The sequence below is a fragment of the Halichoeres trimaculatus genome, unplaced genomic scaffold, assembly GCF_033239565.1.
Source record: "Halichoeres trimaculatus isolate MK-OKI-2021-1 unplaced genomic scaffold, fHalTri1.1 fHalTri1_scaffold_22, whole genome shotgun sequence".
NCBI classification, from domain to species: domain Eukaryota; kingdom Metazoa; phylum Chordata; class Actinopteri; order Labriformes; family Labridae; genus Halichoeres; species Halichoeres trimaculatus.
In genome coordinates, this window is record NW_027437200.1 from 2,572,181 (window position 1) to 2,591,984 (window position 19,804).

General features: G+C 40.3%; 2 protein-coding genes across 6 annotated transcripts in view; both read left to right on the forward strand.

Moving 5' to 3' along the window:
- nhsl2 (NHS-like 2) overlaps positions 1–6,810 on the forward strand; it is a 166,966-nt gene extending 160,156 nt beyond the window's left edge. For 4 of the 5 annotated variants that reach the window (XM_074699115.1, XM_074699117.1, XM_074699118.1 and 1 more), the window contains 3 exons: positions 89–386; positions 1,119–1,236; positions 1,881–6,810. In XM_074699115.1, coding sequence (XP_074555216.1) covers positions 89–386; positions 1,119–1,236; positions 1,881–2,220 — 756 coding nt within the window. In that variant the 3' untranslated portion in view covers positions 2,221–6,810. The remainder of the gene's footprint in view (positions 1–88; positions 387–1,118; positions 1,237–1,880) is intronic. The other variant, XM_074699116.1, reaches the window with a different exon arrangement.
- Positions 6,811–15,622: 8,812 nt separating this feature from the next.
- The window catches only part of arhgap36 (Rho GTPase activating protein 36), a 68,750-nt gene continuing 64,568 nt past the window's right edge, over positions 15,623–19,804 (forward strand). Inside the window, exon 1 of the mRNA XM_074661855.1 lies at positions 15,623–15,819. Coding sequence (XP_074517956.1) covers positions 15,724–15,819 — 96 coding nt within the window. The 5' untranslated portion in view covers positions 15,623–15,723. The remainder of the gene's footprint in view (positions 15,820–19,804) is intronic.

Here is a 19,804-nt window from a genome sequence, read left to right on the forward strand (position 1 = left end):
GAGTTTTTATACATATGTCCTTGGTGAAGATCAGCATTAGGGTCACTTATTCCCTGTCCATGTTAAACACTTTCCTGTTCCCTTCCAGGTCCCGCCACCGGTCCCAAAGAAGCCGAATGTCCTGCTTCTCCCCTCGTCGGTCCATTCCTCTACTAATGGCAGCACAGAGCGGCAGACGCCACAGGCAGAGAGCCCTGTGGGTCACCGCTCACCTGTTGGAGCTCTTTCACCTGAAGAGTTTCCCAGTACTCCTAATGTTTCTGACATGCCCGAGCAGGAAGAGAACCACTTTGGAACAGACGAGGAGAGCTCGAAAGAGTCGTCTCTGCAGGATTCCTCGCTCACAGAGTTAGGAGGGAAAATGGCCAGCACAGGGATAGTGGAAGGTATGTTGGTTTAAACCTTTCATGGGGTATTTAGAGATTAAGCCTTTATTTCTTACGCTTCCTCTCTGCGGGCTCCAGCTTCATCAAACATTTAAATGGTAAAACTGGCGGAAGAACACACAGTTTTATGTCCCAAATTAAGGATTTAAGAGATGGACACTTACCTGACAGGGTTTAAAGGAGGTATTAAAAGTTAAGAGCTGTCTACCTTCAGTCCATAAGCTTTGGTCTGCTGGACTGCGGTGGCAACCAGGTTTAGAAAAATGGAGAGTTTTTCATTAAGAACATTTCTGACACATAATAGTTCATGGATTCATTTTGATTCCAGTTTTACTCAAAGTGAACCGTGGTGCCCCTAACCTTTTTGTTGTCATCTTTTATGCATGAGTTTAGTGATAGCTTGTCAGAGCTGCTACAGCTGATTAGGATCCCATTCCTGCTGCGTTTGATGCATGACCTCATTAATCTGTTTGGGGGGATTTCTCTGGTTTTAAGGCAAATCAAGCTCTCAAATTGGACCCAATCAAAAATAATGGGTAATTCCTTCTGTTTCGAATTTTGAAGTTGACATTTATTATTATTTTTATTATCCCTTATTACCAGAGTTTGCGCGCATCTTTGTCGGCGCTACAGCAACTGTAATGGCTAAAGTAGTCTGTTAGGATCATTAGGATGCAGGGGTAGAAAATATGCAATCAAAATTTGATGTTTTGTGGTTCATTTCATCTTCAGAAGATTCTGCAGCCAATGAGAGGACAGTACTCCACATCTCAGAGGAAACAGACGACGACCTGATGGCCAGCACACCTTCGACACACACCACCGAAGACCTGTTCACGATTATTCACAGGTTTGAAAACACAAACACGTACAGGATGATATATACACACTGTGATGTGACACTGATCCATCCAAAGTTGTTGTAGAGGTCAAAAAATCTCAAACCGTTGTACCAGTTTTGACAGAGGAGACTCATTCGAAAAGAAAAATATGATTTCAGCCAACAATGAGCTTGCCTGCCAGCTTATTATAACCTGAAGGTAGTGACGACAGACGCATTGTCTTGTTGAAAAGATGTGAGGCAGACGGAGCATAAGGTTTCCTAGCAACGACTACATGTGTAACGGCTGACCAGTGGATCTTATTTAGTCCTTTCACAGAGTCTCACTCTTTCCCTCTCCCCCTTACATACAGAGACACATAAGAAAGCTAGTCTCTAAGCAACAAGTGTTCATGATGTTACCTAGCACAGGGCTGAAAATAGCTGGAAAGGCAGAAAGAGGAGAAGTGAGTTAAAAAAGAACAGGACACAGTTTTATCACTTACAGACAAGATGGAGTCCCTGAAGGAACAGATCGTCCCCCTAAAGGAGAAATGTCAACCTGAGATTAACTTTAGGAGCAGATTTCACATTATGAAGTCAAAAAAAGAACAATTAGCCAAGATGGATGCATTTGTCATCTTTGATGATAACCTCCTCATCTCATTTCCCAGGTCCAAGCGGAAGGTTCTGGGTCGCAAGGAGCCGTCCGACTCCTTCGGCAGCCGCCAGAGTCTGGTGTCCCCGGTGAAGCACAGCACCAGCGGTAGCGACCTGCGAAATCTCACCCTTGGCAGCAGCCAAAGGTCAAGCTCTCGCAACGAGAACTTCATGGCGCTGCTCCAGAAGAAGGGCAGCAAGTCTTCCAGCGGAGGGACTCGAGTATCTGCAATGGAGCTTCTTAAAAGCACAAACCCTCTTGCACGAAGGGTGACAGAGTTCTCGACTACTCCGCCAGCAACCGGTGAGGGAGGAGAGCCAGCGTCCGGGAATGGCAAACCCAGCGATCAATGAACGGTGTTCTGTTTGCTGTCAACAAAGCTACCGACAAATTCTACTATGTGCCGTTCATTGCTGAGTGACCAGCACGTCCCACTGGGTCGCTCCAACTACAGGCTGACCATTTGGGCTGTCCAATCAAACTGGAGCACAATTTTGGACAAAATGGTCCCTCCCATGGTTGAAGCGCCCTGTCTAACCGGTCCCTTTGAGAAGCCGGGCCTGTCATGAGACCATGTTTCATTATTGGGAAATGCCCAATGTGGAAGCTGGCTGGAGGGATAGGCGGAGTCGACGATGGGAATACAAGGATGTACGGTGGATATATTTCTTCAAGCTCCATGTGAATGTCACGAGTCACTGATGGTGATCAAAACATGAATCAATGATCAGCTAGGATACCACAAAGGATCCGCGATCAATCCAAGAAACAAATGGGATAAACATCGTAGACGTGAGATCAACAAATAATACTTCTACCATCCAACGGGATCCATCAGGAGATTTATGGCAGCGACTCCTGTAGATCTACACGAATGGAGTGTTCATCTTAACACATGATGAGACACCAGAGAAAGCAAACACGCCCCAAACCTCTGACACCCCAAAGTCTACATCTTCATATCAGGCGTCTGACGTCCTGAGAAGACTGGACATTTTCTGATCAAAGGGAATGAGACACAGGATTAACATGACAAACCACATGGGGGCTTCTTGCCACCAAAGTCGAGGCATGTCACAGATTTTGTTCCCCGTGGATTTTCCTCCAAACATTCCTCAGCAGTACCCACCAAATGGGGCGGCGTTTTAGAATGCAAGCACTTTTCTTTTCATGGCATGGACCGTTGTTTACACGACGTGGACTCCGCGTTGTTTCATTTTGTTTTTGGAGACTCATCAATCATTATTTTTTCAGTGGATGATTTTCATATATTTCCTTTCTACACATGCTAGCTGGCCATATATTGTATATGTTCAACTGTACTGTATGTATGATGTACAAAGATAAATGTAACACATCTATCATTTGGAATATTGGATACAAAAACTTATTATAGTGTACAGAGAAGCACGCAGCTTGGACTCCAAACTGTCCTGACGACAGAGGGAACACACACACTCAAATACACTCAGAGACTGAGGACATGTGCCATCCAAGAGGAGCAGAATCTACATGTGTGTGCGTGCGTGTTCAGAGGAGTTTGAGCGAAAGAATCATGCCTGTGGAGTTTCTGTATGGAGAGCATGAAGCAGGTCTGGTTATTAAACAGGGTTTCTTTTCTTTTTGGTCTCTGGTGATGGGACCAAAGGACTGTTACAACTACAAACAGACCAGAGGGGACCTAACAGTGTGTGGGTGTGTATGTGTGTGTGTGTGTGTGTGTGTGTGTGTGTGTGTGTGTGTGTGTGTGTGTGTGTGTGTGTGTGTGTGTGTGTGAGTGTGTGTGTGTGTTTCTATGTTTGTTGAGGGTAGTGCCAAGGATAGACAGAAGAAAGAGGGACTATACAAACAAGTACAGGTTCACGTGTTTGGCATTATTGATTGAATGTGTGTGTGTGTGTGTGTGTGTGTGTGTGTGTGTGTGTGTGTGTGTGTGTGTGTGTGTGTGTGTCTGTGTGTGTGTGTGTGTGTGTGTGTGTGTGTGTGTGTGTGTGTGTGTGTGTGTGAGTGTGTGTGAGTGTGTGTCCTCAACTTGTGTTCATGCTGTAATTTAAACATTTTGTGTGTCTGTGTGTGTGTGTGTGTTTTCATCGTTATCAAACCCTAACACACACACACACACACACACACACACACACACACACACACACACACACACACACACCCTCCATCCATACCTTTCTTTTCTTTAGACAGGATGAGACTTGGCCTAACCATCTCAAAGGGGTCCAGAATCACAAGGTGGGGGGGTCGGACACAAAGATTCTTGAATCGTCCTCTGGACAGGATCAAAATGGGCCCTAACCTCTATTCCTCCATTCCTACATTTTCAAGGCTCAAGGTTTCCAGAACACATAGAGTACATACAACACAAAAAGGGAAGCACTTTCACTGTTAGAGGGTACCAAATCAGGGCTGGTGGCACTCAGCTTCTCTACATCCACACAGAAATCTAAGTTAAGGGTTCCAGAATCTGGCCTGGGATATGGAACTACATGGATTCCTGAACACAAAGAGAACTTATGGACTAAAGGTCCCAGAATCAAAGGTTCTCTCTTGACCCATACATTCTGGAGACACACTGATTCCAGAATGCAAAGAGGACTTCCCGAATGAAACCTTGTACACACATAGCCGGGTACTTTCAAAAACAAATTTCCCCGTTTTTTGGTTTTTAGAAGTACTTGAGTCCTCATGTAACCAGGCAAATCCGCCGCTAAGTGCGGCAGTGTTTTTCAGATGTTAAACCTGTGCCAGCCAATCAGAATGAACCCCCGCCATTAGGCTAAGACATTTGAGAACTAAAAACTCTGTTCCTTGGCATGCACACAAAACCATGAAACCAGAGTTTTTCAAAATCTTCAGTTTGACTGGGGTTTTCAGAAAACATTGTTTTCATAACACTGTGGCTTGGTGTGGATGACAGGCCTAAAGATGTAAAACTATATGCGGTTTCCCTAATACCCTGCTACCTTTGGACATGGCCTACAGGTTCCAGAATCAAGGGTTTAAGTCAAGGGTTACCTCTAACCCCAAACATTTTGAAGACATAAGGATCCCAGTAACACAAACAGTACTATGTGACCAAAGGAGTTCCAAATCAAGGAGCTGGGGGCCTCTTTGGAATAGCATAATAGTCAAAGGGGACCAGGGTTCAGAGATTAAGAGGTTTCCAGAACCCGAGGGAGTGCCTGGTAGAGTTTAGAGTTCCAGAATGTTGGGGTCTTTGGGTCTGGAGTTCTGGGTTCTTGGGGTTTCCGATGCAGGCCCATGCTTGGATTGCTAACAGTGATGCAGGACGGCATTGCGAGGCCGACCCGTCCTGTTTGTCTCGCCCTCCTCCGTGCACATTTTCACACTCTGTCTCTTCGTCTCAGAGGGGACTGGGGATCCGCTCCCTCCTCCTCCTCCTCCCTTCCACTCATCCTCTCCTCCTCCTTTCATCGCTGCTGGAGCACAGACTCCATCTGTCTCTCTGCATTCAGCATCATCCCTCATCTTCCCTCCTGTACCCTCTGCTCCAGCACACACAGTAGCACACTCTCACTTCAACCACAGCCTCTCTTCGTTTTCACACGTAGCATCGCCTCTATTCCTCTCTCCACCTTTTCTCTCCCCCTATTTCAGTAACCATCCGCCTTTCCTCTCTTCCTCCTCTCCACCTCTCTGCATTCAGTCTATGCATCTTAGCTCGGCAGGCAACACGACACCGGATGAATGTCAATGAATGACTGTTAAGAAACTGATGCTGTGCTTCGTTTGAGAGTACAAAAAAAAAAACATTGTGATATCAGCGCTTATCTTTGCCTTCTCTCTTTCTTGCTCTCTGAGTTTTTATACCTTTTCTTTAACTTGCTTTGGAGTATCCATGGAACATGAGACAGACATGGATGAATGGATGGATGGATGAATTATCAGTGCACAAACATGGGAAAAGGCAGGGTTTGAATGTGGTTTTGGCTTATGGACTGTGAATAAAACCCCCTGGGGTCTCTGACCTGTGACCGACCCTCAGTTCAGGATTACTGTCTGAGAATTTGGATTACCGCGGTTCAGCTCCAACACCTGACTTATCCCCCCCTGCATGGACGGACTGTGTGAAGAAGGGAAAGGACCTTTCATCTCCTGACTCCCAGTCCTCAAACTATTCCTCGGTGCTATTGAGTCAGAGCTCCCTCCAGTGGACGGAAAAGGACAGACCACCGCTAACAGGAGAGTAAAAAAACTCCTCACACACATTTTCTCAGTCCTTCAGGTATTCCATCATCCTGACAAAAAAAGATGAAGATTTTAAAGATGCATAAGTTATCACCATCTATGATGACTAGTCAAGTGAAGCTTGTTTTAAATATTTAGTGAATGAAAAAAGATAAACCTATAAAACTCTGTGTTTGTTTGCCTTGTATACAGAATTTTGGGCGCATTGCTGCAGCGCCAGATGTGTTTTTTTTTTATTTACATTTACAATTTTTTTAATTTCAGCTGCCTTGGAAGCACTCACAAACAAGAGCTTTCGCAAAAACTGGCTAAGTAAGGATGGCTAGATTTGAAAAGTACAGCACTACTTCAAATACACTCGCAGATTCAGGGCCAATCCCAATTTGTCACTCTTTTCCCCCTTCATCACAAATATACCAAAAACATAAAGAGAAGTTGTGAAAAGAAAAAGAAGCCTGGTCTTCAGGAGGATTTAGAACAGACAAGGATCCAATCTGTCTTGATCTCTTTTAAGTTGCACGAGAGACGCTAACAACCCCGGAGCTTAACACTTAGCATCAGAGTGTTTTATCACATCCAGTTTGATGCAAACGTTTGCTTTTGTGGAGATTTTCTCCAAAAAGTTGTGCATCAAACTTCATCCAGAGTGATGAGAACAGTTATTTGGGAGTTGTGATTCGCTAAAAAAACATTGTCCTCAAAGGCTCCAGTTCTTTTTTTTTTTTTTTTTAATGAAAAAACTGAAAGAAGTATATCTTGTTTGCCTAGACATTTATTAATTAAAAAAAAAAAAAACCTACCAGTTTTAACTTAATTACCCATCAACAATAAGACAGTCCACCTTCTGTCATTTTCAGTTGAAATCATGAAAAAGTAAATATTACTTTTATATTTTGAGTTACAATGGTGGTCAATATTATGAAAACACTTAGCATATGTCAGAGGTTTGAGTCGTTTTTGGTAAATACCCATAAAAAGAATGAAATACTACAAATTTAAAGTGACGGACTGGTCCCCTTAAGGGCCAATCCCAATTGTCACTCTTTCACCTCCCACTTTATCTACCCCTTCCACTTGGTCCTATGTTTTAAGGGCCAAGATGAAGGGTTGAAAACGCATCTCTTAGAAATGAGGCGCCACTTAGCTGCTGCTACGTCATCTCTTTTTGTTGCTTGCTGGTTGTCACAGTCAGAGCGACTGTTTCTTCTCTTCCTAACCAAACACATTTTTACAAAGTGATGACAAACTGATGTCAGATTAGGGCGACACATTCACAGCAAACAGACTTCACTACCACAGCATAGTTATGAGATAGCTAAGCTATGAAAAGCCAACACTAAGCTAACATTACAGTATCTAGAAGATATATTGTATAGCTTCTAAATACTGTAACATTAGCTTATTATAGCTTATATAGCTAATGCAGAAACGAAGTGCAAAACCAAGGGCTAAGAGGTGGAATTGGGGGTTGGCCCTTAGTCCAGGAAGTGTTGTTCCAGCACAAGGACATCAGGATCAGACTCCTGTTAAAAACAAAACAAAACAAAACAAAAAAACAGGGTGTGGAGAGCGTGCGCCTAAAAACAGAGATGTTTCAGGATAAATGTGCTGCCATCAGCATGTTTACAGGATCAGTGAACAAGTACTTGTTCCTGTGTGGACAGATGGTGGATTCCTTCAACCTAGCAGCCAAACAAAGAGGTACAAACAGAGAAACATATGGGTACACCTGTGGAACGGTGCTGTGGCCTACATAGGATGCAATCATTTAACACAGAGGAGAGAATTATATTATTCAGAGGAGACAGAAATATTACTGAGGAGAAAAGTTGCACATCTGCTTCCTTTCAGCTGCTCCTCCACCAGGAACCAAACCCTTAAGTTCCTTTTAATCTGTGTTTTGGTCAGTTATAGCCTCTATGATGTGAGACATTAAGCAGAGGTGTCTATGATTGGAGGAGTCTGGGTTTTAGGGGTGAGTCGAGCTTTACGAGAGCGTGAAAGAGGATGAAAAGAACAGGGTTCAGAGCAGTGATGGTTGCAGATTTGGGCCAAAGAATATCTTGCATCTATTTGAGGGATCCAGAGGTGTGGGGTTTCCTTTTTTGGACTTCTAAGGAGCATATCTGAGTCAGATCTATAAACAGATGTCCTTGCATGTCGATCCTGTCCAGGTGAAGTGAAACAAACCCTCCTAAGTCGATTTTACTCAGCTGAGGAGCTTTACAGGCAGCTTTTAAAGACAGAGAGATGATAATCAGAGAGACAAAGACAGAGACAGAGCTATTGGAATGATTCTATTTTTGTTATTCCCCATTGAAAAGACATATTTAAAGGAATACTCTGTGTATGTATTAAATAACCTGTTTCCTGCCCAATCTGATGGTGATAAGTGGCTGCGAGGTGGCGTCACACACTTCCCTCTGCAGCTGCGTCAAACCAATGTTCTGAATTATTATATCATTATAAATAAATTATTTTTCTTGCCTATAAAAACAGAGTGTTTGCTTGTTTGTTTGGTGTTTTTGTTTTTTTGGGTGTGTGTGTGCCATGTGCCCTGTACGTCTTTAAGGTATACTTCCTGAATCTGTTTTAACGAGCTCCCCTGGAGATGCTGCAGAGCTTGTGTTAATTGGCTGTTTCTTCCCTCACAGAGCAGCACGGGACGCTCGCTCAGTTTGAGTCATTGTTTACCTCATTAAGACATTTTGTTTCACATTACTTAGTGTGTTCAGGAGACGGCTCTGACTCCTGCAAATAAACATGAATTTACTCCAAAGAAAAAGAAGAACCTCAGCGTCTACGATCATGCTTTTAATCGCCTCTGGATTACCACATCTGTTTGTTTAGATACTCTGAGTATCTTGAGGTTATCTCCTGACTGAGGAAACCCACAAAGCAGATTATCAAGAAGTCAACTTAGAGTTACCCAGTCTTTCCATGAACTGGGTGGAGCTGACAAAATACGTCCAATCGCAAACATGGACCACCATCACATTTTACAAATTCAGAACAATAAAATATGAGGATGGAGACCTTTAGACCAATTTACTGTTTGTAAACAGTTACAGACGCAACCGCACCTTGGCAACAGAAGTGCTGCGGAGTACGATGGTTTGATAAAGCAACGTGAGGGTGTTAACCACCAAAAAACACATTTTTTTTTTTACCCAAATATCACCAATTTGACAGATGGTAAACGACTCACAGGTTCATGAGGAATCAAGGAGTGAATGTTAAACATCAACAAGTGGACAGACCATTTTGTGGAGAAATCCAAAGTGTACCCAGAGAGGGGTCTAAACACACGTCACTGGATGCTTATGACTGTATTATCTGTGGAGACTTACAGACTGAGAAAAATATAAAGACATGAACTAATGTCAGTCAACCAGAAACCCTCCCCCCAAAGCAAAAAGAGCACACAGCTGAGTCTGAGACGCGGTTCATCTCATCATCTAATCTATCAAACCATAAATGGTCTGTATTTCAATATTATATATAATATATACAGTAGTTTCACTTTGAGCATAAAATCTGTTTCTGTTAATTTATAGGTTCACTTATATTTACCCTCCATAGTGAGTCCATGTTTGGTCAGAACCTCAGCCAAAAACCAACTTTTTTCATTAAATTCACAAAGTAAAAACTGGATTTAGAATATCAGTAGTTAAAATTATTTCTTTGTGGTCAAACCTGGTTACCTGAGATTGGATAAAGAAGACACACAGCTGCAGATGTCGCTGGTGTTTTAGTGTAAAGTGTGACCCTGTTAACTGGTGACTCTCAGCCGACAGTCATTGGCTATGTTCCTCCTAGGCCCCATTTACACAACAACATTTTATCCGATTTTGTCCTTCAGCGTTTACACAGAAACACTTAAGGACTGAAAATGCAGTAGTAAGCATGCCAGGCCTGTAGTTGGCGCTATAACTGTCTTGTCCAGAAGCAGCTTTTTGTAGCTCTCCACTGAAGGTGAGTTGAGCCGATCATCTGATGTATTGGTGAATGCTAAGAGCATTAGTGGAGCAACAGATGCTCATTTTGTTTAAAGACAGTCATCAGATTCAACAGATTCAGCAGCACAAGCTCAACACGGTAGTTTGTGATGATCGTGACAACGACACTAGTGTCCTGTTGTACGTGCTTGGGCAAAGTGGAGCGTGACGTCAGTGTTTCCACTGAAAATGCTGGCTTACTGTTTACACAGCAGTGTCTGCAATGTTTCAGAAAATCCCCACTCTGGGAGCCATTTTCAAAAGTTTGCATTTTAGGTCAGTTAAAAACGCAGTTTTTGTGTAAACGTGGGGCTAAAACACAACAATACTTTTGCGTTTCACTCTAAAACTGTTGTCATGTCAACAGCCCCCTGAGAGTCTCCAGTTAGCACGGTCACTCTTTGCTCGAAAACACCTGTAGCTCTGTAACGCTCAGAGGTGGATTGAAGTTGACTCCATGGTGTAGTAACATTTCTGACAGCTGACCACAGAACAACCAGACATTTTTATGCTGCTTACACTTTGATTTAGGGTTTAAAGAATGAGAACTCATCCAAATAAATGGCGCCAAATGCTGCCTCTGTAGCCAAAATGCACACATATTTTCAACGATATTGAAAAAATTAAATTGGTCTATAACAGTCTACAATAATCACAGCTATGTTTGCAAAATGAAGGCAAAACTGTCATGCTGCAAAAAAAACTGTAATGTCATCAAGATTTTTCGGGACCCAGCCTGACCGCAAGGGCTGTTGAGGGATCTCTTGTAACACAACTGACACACATGTAAAGAGGCCCAGAGGAGGTGATTGAGCAGCATGATTCCTGTAAAAGTTGATATTTCATTTGTGAGGAAAATCCTGCAGACTCTACTTTTAACCACCTGCATCATGTGGTTTTCTCTTGTTGCAGGTTGGAGCTTGGTGCAGTTTTTGGGTGTTTCCCATTAATCAGTCTGTCAGGAACAATCTGGGGCCCAATAGTTCTCATCATCAGAAAACCTGCAAACCTGGTCCTCTCATGAGGTCTCTCTTCATCCTTGGCTTGACCTGCACACTACACATCTGAAGACTGCACATATTTCTCTACCGCAGTTAAGTTTGTGTTTCTGTAAATGTCAGAGATCACTCTCTATGAGTGCCCACCCCTTAGATTCAGACCCCATCTATTCTGCTGTTCACTCATGTTCAGGATAGTTTAAAAACACTATTGTCTTGTCTTGTCCACAGATGCTCTAAAACAGTGTTTCCCAACCCTGGTCCTGGAGGACCCCCTGCCCTGCATGTTATAGATGTTGCCCCACTCCAACACACCTGATTCAAATGAATGGCTCGTTATCAGGCTCCAGCAGAGCTTGATGACGAGCTGATCATTTGAATCAGGTGTGATGGAGTCGGGAACATAAAAAACATGCAGGGCAGGGGGTCCTCCAGGACCAGGATTGGGAAACACTGCCCTAAAACAACCACTGCACCATAAAATCAATCATACACAAACCCATGTATGCATCAAAATGTGAAATGACCTTGTCAACACAAAATGACTCCTGAATCAAACTCCAAAATTAAAAATAAAACACTTCTGGAGGATCTGGGAGCGAAATGATCCTGTAAACTGTAAAAAGAGATCAGAGCTGCAGATCGTTTTGTTTCAGGAGCAGCAGTTTGCCTCTCAGGCCGGGAGCGGGGAGCGTCTGCTGCTGTTTCTGTGTTCCTGTTCAGATTGTGCGTTGTGATGCAGCTCAGGGCTAGAACATGTTTCCATAATCAGCTGAGCTCACCTCCATGACGCAGGAACTCAAAGCCCTCTGCAAAAACAAACTCATGTAATTATCTGTGCAAGTCTTCCCCGGGCTATGTGTGTGTGTGTGTTAGTGTGTGTGTGTGTGTTTAAACTTCTGTTATAATGAGGACTGTTTAGCAAATCATGCTTTTGGAGGACGTTTCTGCAAACTGAGAACATTTGATCTGATTTGAAGATTTTTGATGGAGCACTTTCAGGGTGGATATATTTCTAATATTTGAGTCACTGTGGTAGGATTTGGTTACAAATGTACATATGGGTCCTCACAGTGATGGTAATGTGTGTAATATGTGTGTGTGTGTGTGTGTGGGGGGGGGGGTGTTGAGGTAGTCTAACCAAACTTGTTCTGCAAAGTGTTTTATCTTCCAGCTCAGTAATGACATCCTCTAAGTTAATTGCTTCCTTCCTACACACACACACACACACACACACACACACACACACACACACAAAAGCATGATTGCATCATTGTTTCTTTTTGTGCACCAGAGCCACCTAGTGGCCGTCAGGCGTCAATGCATAAAATTGTGAAGACATAAACGCACAAGTGCTCTCCTGCTTTTATTGATCAAAAGTTTCCAGAATATTAAAATGTGATGTTTTATACAAGTATAGACACAGTTACATTAGTACAACTCTATCAATATTAGATGAATCAATAATGTGTGTAGAATTTTGTTTCAACCATCTTACGAAGGAGCGCCACCTTTAGCTAAATCTGTTCAAACTGAGCACATTGTCCTTCCTGCTCGTCCCATGGTTCAAACGCAGATCAATGTCCTGCTTGATTCCAGATTCCAAATCTTGGTGTCATGATTGATGACCAGCTGACCTTTAATGTTCATGTGGCCCCAATTGCTTAATCTTGTTGATATGCCCTCTATAACATCAGGAGGATCAGACCCTACCTGACACAACAGGCCACGCAGCTTCTGGTACAGGCCCTTGTGATTTCACGCATTGACTCCTGCAGCTCTCTTCTCGCAGGCTTCCCTGTGTGTCAATTGAAACCACTGCAGATGATCCAGAATGCATCAACACGTCTGGTCTTTAACCAGCCTAAAACAGCATGTCACTCAGCTGTTAAACTCTCTACACTGGCTTCCAGTGGCAGCTCCAATCAAATTCAAAGCTCTTCTTCTGGCTTACAAAACATTGACAAAAACGGCTCCTGCCTACCTGGGATCCCTCAGTCAGATTTACACTCCTTAGCGCCCACTACGCTCTGCTTGTGAATGACACCGGGTGCTCCTAGCCCAGCGTGGCTCTGAATCTCTAGCCAGATTCTTCTCCTCTGTTGTTCCCAAGTGATTGAAAAAACGTCTAACTCTATACTATCCTCAGAGTTTCTTTCTACTTTAAGAGATGTCGTAAGACTCATCTGTTCAGGGAACACTTAGGCCCTTAATCTGAGCCTTCTCCTCTCTGTCCTCAGGGGTAGGATGATTCAGAAGGTCTCAGACCCAGCTCTTGGTTAATATTTAGAACTGATTCTTGAATATTGTTGAAGGTTGAAGTATATTGTTGCAGTGACTGTAATTGTGGTTAGCTATGGCTATATAACTTCACATTAAAAAAAAAAAAAAAAAAAAACAGCTCTTTCTCTTGCACCTAATGGTAGCACAAGCAGCTAAATTACTTGAAGCACTACCTAAGGTTTTCCCTTCTGTTGAAAGTCTTACTTGTGATGTATGTCACTTGGACTAAAGCAGTGTTTCTCAATCCTGGTCCTGGAGGACCCCCTGCCCTGCATGTTTTAGATGTTACCCCACTCCAGCACACCTGATTCAAATGAGTGGCTCGTTATCAGGTTCCAGCTGAGCTTGATGATGATCATTTGATCATTTGAATCAGGTGTGTTGGAGTCGGGAACATAAAAAAAAACATGCAGGGCAGGGGGTCCTCCAGGACCAGGGTTGGGTAACACTGGACTAAAGTGCCTGCTACATGAAATTGTAGAATTTTAGAATTATCTACATTCATGAAACTTCCTTATAACTGTGAACTTTTTTTTATAAAGTTATGCAGAAATTTCAAGCGTTCAAAGCACAAATAAATCAAGCAATGGAGGATGACTACAACTTACAAATATAGTTTGTATTATTAGATTTGAATAACAACATAAACATCAGAAAGAAACACTGATTGATTATAAATAACGTTAGTGGAAAATTTTAAGAATATTTTCTGATGAGGTTTGGGTGTTTTGTAGATATTAACTCGTCTTCTATACATTCATTCATTATTGCCTTTAAAAAACACATTTTTATTTGTACACTTTATTTTGTATGTATGAAATTTGGAAGGAAGAAAAAATGGTTTCTATTTTTTAAAAGATGCATTGAAAGTGTTTTCTTGACAGAAATCAACCCAACCAAAATACAGACGTTAGATTTAAATTCAGAATACTGATATTTGAAAGTCCTCACAGTTACTCAGAAATATTTGTTTTTCTTTCTTTGTTTCCCAATTATAATTAAATCTTCATTTTCTGTTTTTTTTATCCATATTCCATATTGCTCATGTTACTGCATCAGTGATAGAACTGTGGTAGGGAGGAAGTTTCACCACTAGAGGTCAGCAGAGACAAGGCAATTCACTGTACAGAAGGTGAAGGAATCAAAAGTGTTTCAGCATGAAAATGATTATTTTAATGTAAATCTGTGAGAATCTAATACAGATAATGTGGTTTGAACATGTCCATGTGTAAAAATATTCACAAATCAGAAAAGGTCATGAACTGTGAGCACTCTGAAGGCATGTGTGACATGTATGTGTGAGGTAATGTGTGTGTATGTGAGCTGATTCACTGAGGTGATTACTTAACAGCTTCATAATAAAATGCTTGGAATTAATCACATCTCCTATTATTGCTGCTTCAAAAACACACACACACACACACACACACACACACACACACACACACACACACACACACACATATTTTCAGATCCCTTGAGAAGACATTACATTCACATTGACCCACATTCATTTCCTGGAACATTATTTTTACCTTACCTTTACCTCATGTCACACCTTCCTCAAACCCTAAACTCACTCTAAACAAACATTTAATAAAACATTAAATAATGAGGACATGTGAAAAATGATGTCCCCAATAAAATGTGTCTATAACCTGATTAATGTTCCTGCAAAGCGTGTAAACACGTACCCACACACACACACACCTGCAGAAAAGAGCCTTTTTTATCAGGGCCAAACTACCAAACTCCACTCTTCCTGTTTCTGACAGCAGAGAGCACGCCATGTAAGCTGTGGCACACACACACACACACACATACACACACACACACACACACACACACACACACACACACACACACACACACACAGAAAGAGAGAGAGAGAGCGAGAAAGTGGGGACAACCAGTACAGGAAACAGTGACATTAATCTATAATCACCAGAAACAGACTGAATGAGATTAAAAATGAACACTTCCTTCTGATTTTCAAAATAAGGCAACAGAGACCAAATGTTAAGAAAAAAAAAAGTCAATGGAAAAAGGAGAAAGAAGAGGGTGAACTGCACTAAATCAGGAAAAAAGAAAGGAAATTGAAACAAACAGCAAAAAAGAGAGGGATGAGGGAATAAAGTCATGTGGGGAGGAGGAAAAGAGGAGGAGAAATGGGGGAGGAAGAGGGGAGGAGAGAAGGGAGGAGTAACAGCAAGTGCAGAGAGGAGAGAGAGCAGCAACATTTGAAAAGAAAGAAAGAAACTGAACGAGGGGAGAGAGAAGAGGAACATTCCCAGGATTATTCCCTGCTATAAACTGGAGTACCTGAGAACCAGTGAACACACACACACACACCTGACTGATGCTCCTGCTGGATGGACCGCTCACATCATCTCCAGCTCCAGCCGTGCACCTAGAAGATCATCCTGTGCTCACAGACATGCATTTCTTTTATGTGGTGAGTAATAATTGTGTGTTTGTGTGTGTGTGTGTGTGTGTGTGTGTGTGTGTGTGTGTGTGTGTGTGTGTGTGTGTGTGTGTGTGTGTGTGTGTGTGATTCTGTTTTTAGTTACCATGTCACCCCTTAGTCTTCATTTCTCTTTTTTGGAACAATAAACTGCTGACAGATTATGTTTTTTTTTTTGCTGAAGTGAGTTTCAGCAGGAATTGGTTGTTTGATTTAAAGAGAATACAACATGGTGTGATGACGTTTGTTATTCCCTTCAGTGTGTAGCGTTATAAAAAGATAAAATGACTGATATAATAAAACAAGAAAGTACAGCCGGGTGCTTAATAATCTAATCGTCTGTGGTTACGTATGTTTATCAGTGAAGAATGGACCTTTGCTGCAGTCATCAAAGTTTCATTAATCGTTTTTATCACTGCTGTTATGAAACTTCATCAGCAGTCAGAAAGTTATATCACTACATACTGATCTTGTTAAGATCTCATTATTTGGGAAATTTTAGAACTTTAATTTCCTATGTTTAAATAATCATAAATAAATTGGGTATTTTTTTTTATGACTGCAATGAATTCAGAACTGAGAAGACTTTGTTGTAAAAGCAAAAGATATCAATCCTGTAGAGATGGAGGTTCAGGCACAGAGCACGCACTGACAGAGTTTGTTTATGAGAAAAGTGAGGGCTGTAGTTTATTAAACTCAGCTGATTGTTCCAAACATAAAAAAACATAATGAACACTGAGAGCACCAGTAATGCCTCCATCACTGCTGTTATTCAGCACTTCATTCATTGTAACAAGCAATATATATATATATATATATATATATATATATATATATATGTATATATATATATATATATATATATATATATATATATATATATATATATATATATATATATATATATATATATATACATACAGTGGATTTTGTCTATTGAAATCATACTTTATACTACTGATGTCATCATTGTTGTCTTGCTGAAAACATTCTTTCCACTGGTTCTTATCTTGACAAATAGGCATACTAGGAAGAAGGGGACCCTTGATGTTTTTTTTAATCTATTTGTTACAGTGATTAATCAAAAAAAGTGAGAATTTGTGTTTTGTAACCAAAACAAAACGAAATGAAGCAAAAAAAAAAAAAAAAAAAAACCCAACAACCAATGACTCTAAGCAGGGTTATAAAGTTCAACATATATTTTGTAAACCAGTGATTTCCTGACTCTTGGTGGCAGCGCACCCCTTGGGCTATGATAATGCAAGTGGGCCACAAAATCATTTCTATAGTATTTTGATTTTTGTTAGTGTTTGGGGGAGTCAAAGGGTATAATTATGTAACTATAAAGATACGAGTAATGATCTTTTAAATTTTAGAAAACAGTCATATTTAAAAGGATATTAAAAAGGTTCAACTATTATTATTATTATTGTTATTATTATTGTTATTATTATTATTATTATTATTATTATTTGTATTATTATTTGTATTCGTATTATTATTTGTATTATTATTTTAATCTTATTATTATTATTATTATACTTATTATTATTATTATTATTATTATCATTATTATTATTATTATTATTATTATTATTATTATTATTATTTGTATTATTTGTATTATTATTTTAATCTTATTATTATTATTATTGTTATTATTATTATTATTATTATTATTATTATTATTATTAGTATTATTATTAGTATTATTATTGTTATTACTATCATTATTATTATTATTATTATTATTATTATTATTAGTATTATTATTATTATTAGTATTATAAAGGTTTTTGTCTTATAATTTGTTTTTACTTTAAGTATTAGACGTCAAACAAGCATATGGGAAATAGGAACTTTTGTTGTTATTTGCCAGACCACTTTGCAGCAGCACTGCATTGCAGTTCAGTTCAGTTCAGGCCCCTACATTCAATCTGCTTGTCAGGCAAAGGGAGAGGACTTTCATTTCACAGTACACTTTAAGATTTTTCATGTAGTTAAAAAAAAAAAAAAAAAAAGTACAATGCATTGAAGTAGAAGCTAATAAGTAAGCTTTTAATGTATATCTTAAAAAGAGTCAAGTATACCTGACTTTTTTAATGCAGATTTAATTACAATCATCATTGTCAGGTCACTCCATACAAAGGAAACGGCTTTAATTTGTGACTTTCTGTTTAGACATTTAGTTACCATATTCCACTTGGTAAAAGAAAAGATATTCATTCCATTGACACGTTACTTTAAATACTTAAATTTTCATTGTTTAAGGTTTAATTAATTTTTCAATCAGGCTTAACTCATCTGGGTTCACAGTGGACTGGATTTTTTCCAGCTCAAGTATCACAACAATGAAATGATTATAAAGCTTAAAGACAAAAGACATCATTCCAGTGAAGTCATGAATGACATGCCTGACATTCGGCTGGAGAAATTATCTTAAACTTTTACTCTAAGGAAAAACATTTCTGTAAAATTAACACCATTAAACTCTGTGTTATATAACTTGTGCATGTTAATCTTTGTAAGTGGGGATGTTTGGATTTATTTTCAGTGATTAATTTCTCTGAGCACCTAAAAGGATCATTCCAGGAAAAGTGTTTAATTACTCTCCTCCTGTTGGTCATATTAAACTGTGAACTATGACTCATTTCATTTCTCTGACCTATCCTCAATCTTTCACGTCCAAAGACTCTCTCCCTCTAAAATTAAAAAGTTAAATCACTTCTAATGTGGCCTGCAGACGCTGTCTTCATCTTGAACTCTACATGAGAGCTCAGGCTCAGATTGTGCACGTTTATCAGCCGGGGCGGGACTTTCCTTCTTTATTGCACTCATTAAACCTGACTGTATGAGGACACACTTATTTCTTCCAGTTAGTAAAATTTTACACTTTGCCCTTACACCCAACGACATCTTTCCTCCACCGTCAGAGAGTTCAGACACTTCCTGCTCAGACTCAAATACTGAATCCTCCAGGAGCAAGGAGCCATTTTCCAAGGCTTGAATTCAGTGGTCTTCAGACTGATCCAGTGTTAAAAAACTGAATTTGAGTTGATAACTGTATTGTATGTAATAAGAAAAGGAAAATAATTTAAAAAGCCAACAGAAAAAGTTGTCTCAGACAACACATGCATCCACAGAGAAAAAAACAGGAAATAAACTGTCTTTTTCTATCCATGCCTAATGTTCCCTCTGCACCCAGACAATTTTTTTTTTTTTTTTTTTTGGTATTTAAATGATGTGAATGAGTTACACCAAAGGACACACAATTCTTGGAAAAAATAAATTATTGTGACCTTTATTATCAGAGAAAGCATTGCTGAGAATGTGTGAATCTATCAAGCAAGAACACATTCTGTTCGTGGTTAAAAATAATTACACCCATCAAACCACCCGCTACTGTTGGCCATGAGCCTATCTGTCCACCAAACCCATGGAAATAAACTGTTCAGACCTATTATGCACAGGCACAGAGAGGAAAGAACACATGGCTTCAGGCAAAGGTGGGAAAGGGAACCAAACAGATTCTGCTCTCAGAGGAGGGGAAATAAAAAATCACTGCTGCTCAGAAATGCAGAGGGGGGAAGAATAAAAAGCTGAAATCAGTCCCTGAAACTTTTAATCATTTCTGGAGTGTGAAGGAGAATAATCTGAAGCTGTAATCAACTCCACCTGAGGTTAATGAGATGATATAGTTTTAATGGGAAACACCTTTAGCTCTGTGTGAGGCTGTGTGAAGGGAGGTTCTGCTGGGCCTGCTGCCCTGTCTCTCTAAGCCTCTCACTCACCCACCCATACACACACATACACATGCATACACATACACATACACATACACATACACATACACATACACACACATACTCCCACACTTTCTTATATTCATTCACACTCTGAACATAAATGAGGGGTGTTGTTTTGGTATGTTATGTTGAGTTTATGGGTTAAGGTTATCTGTAACTTATTTTGGATT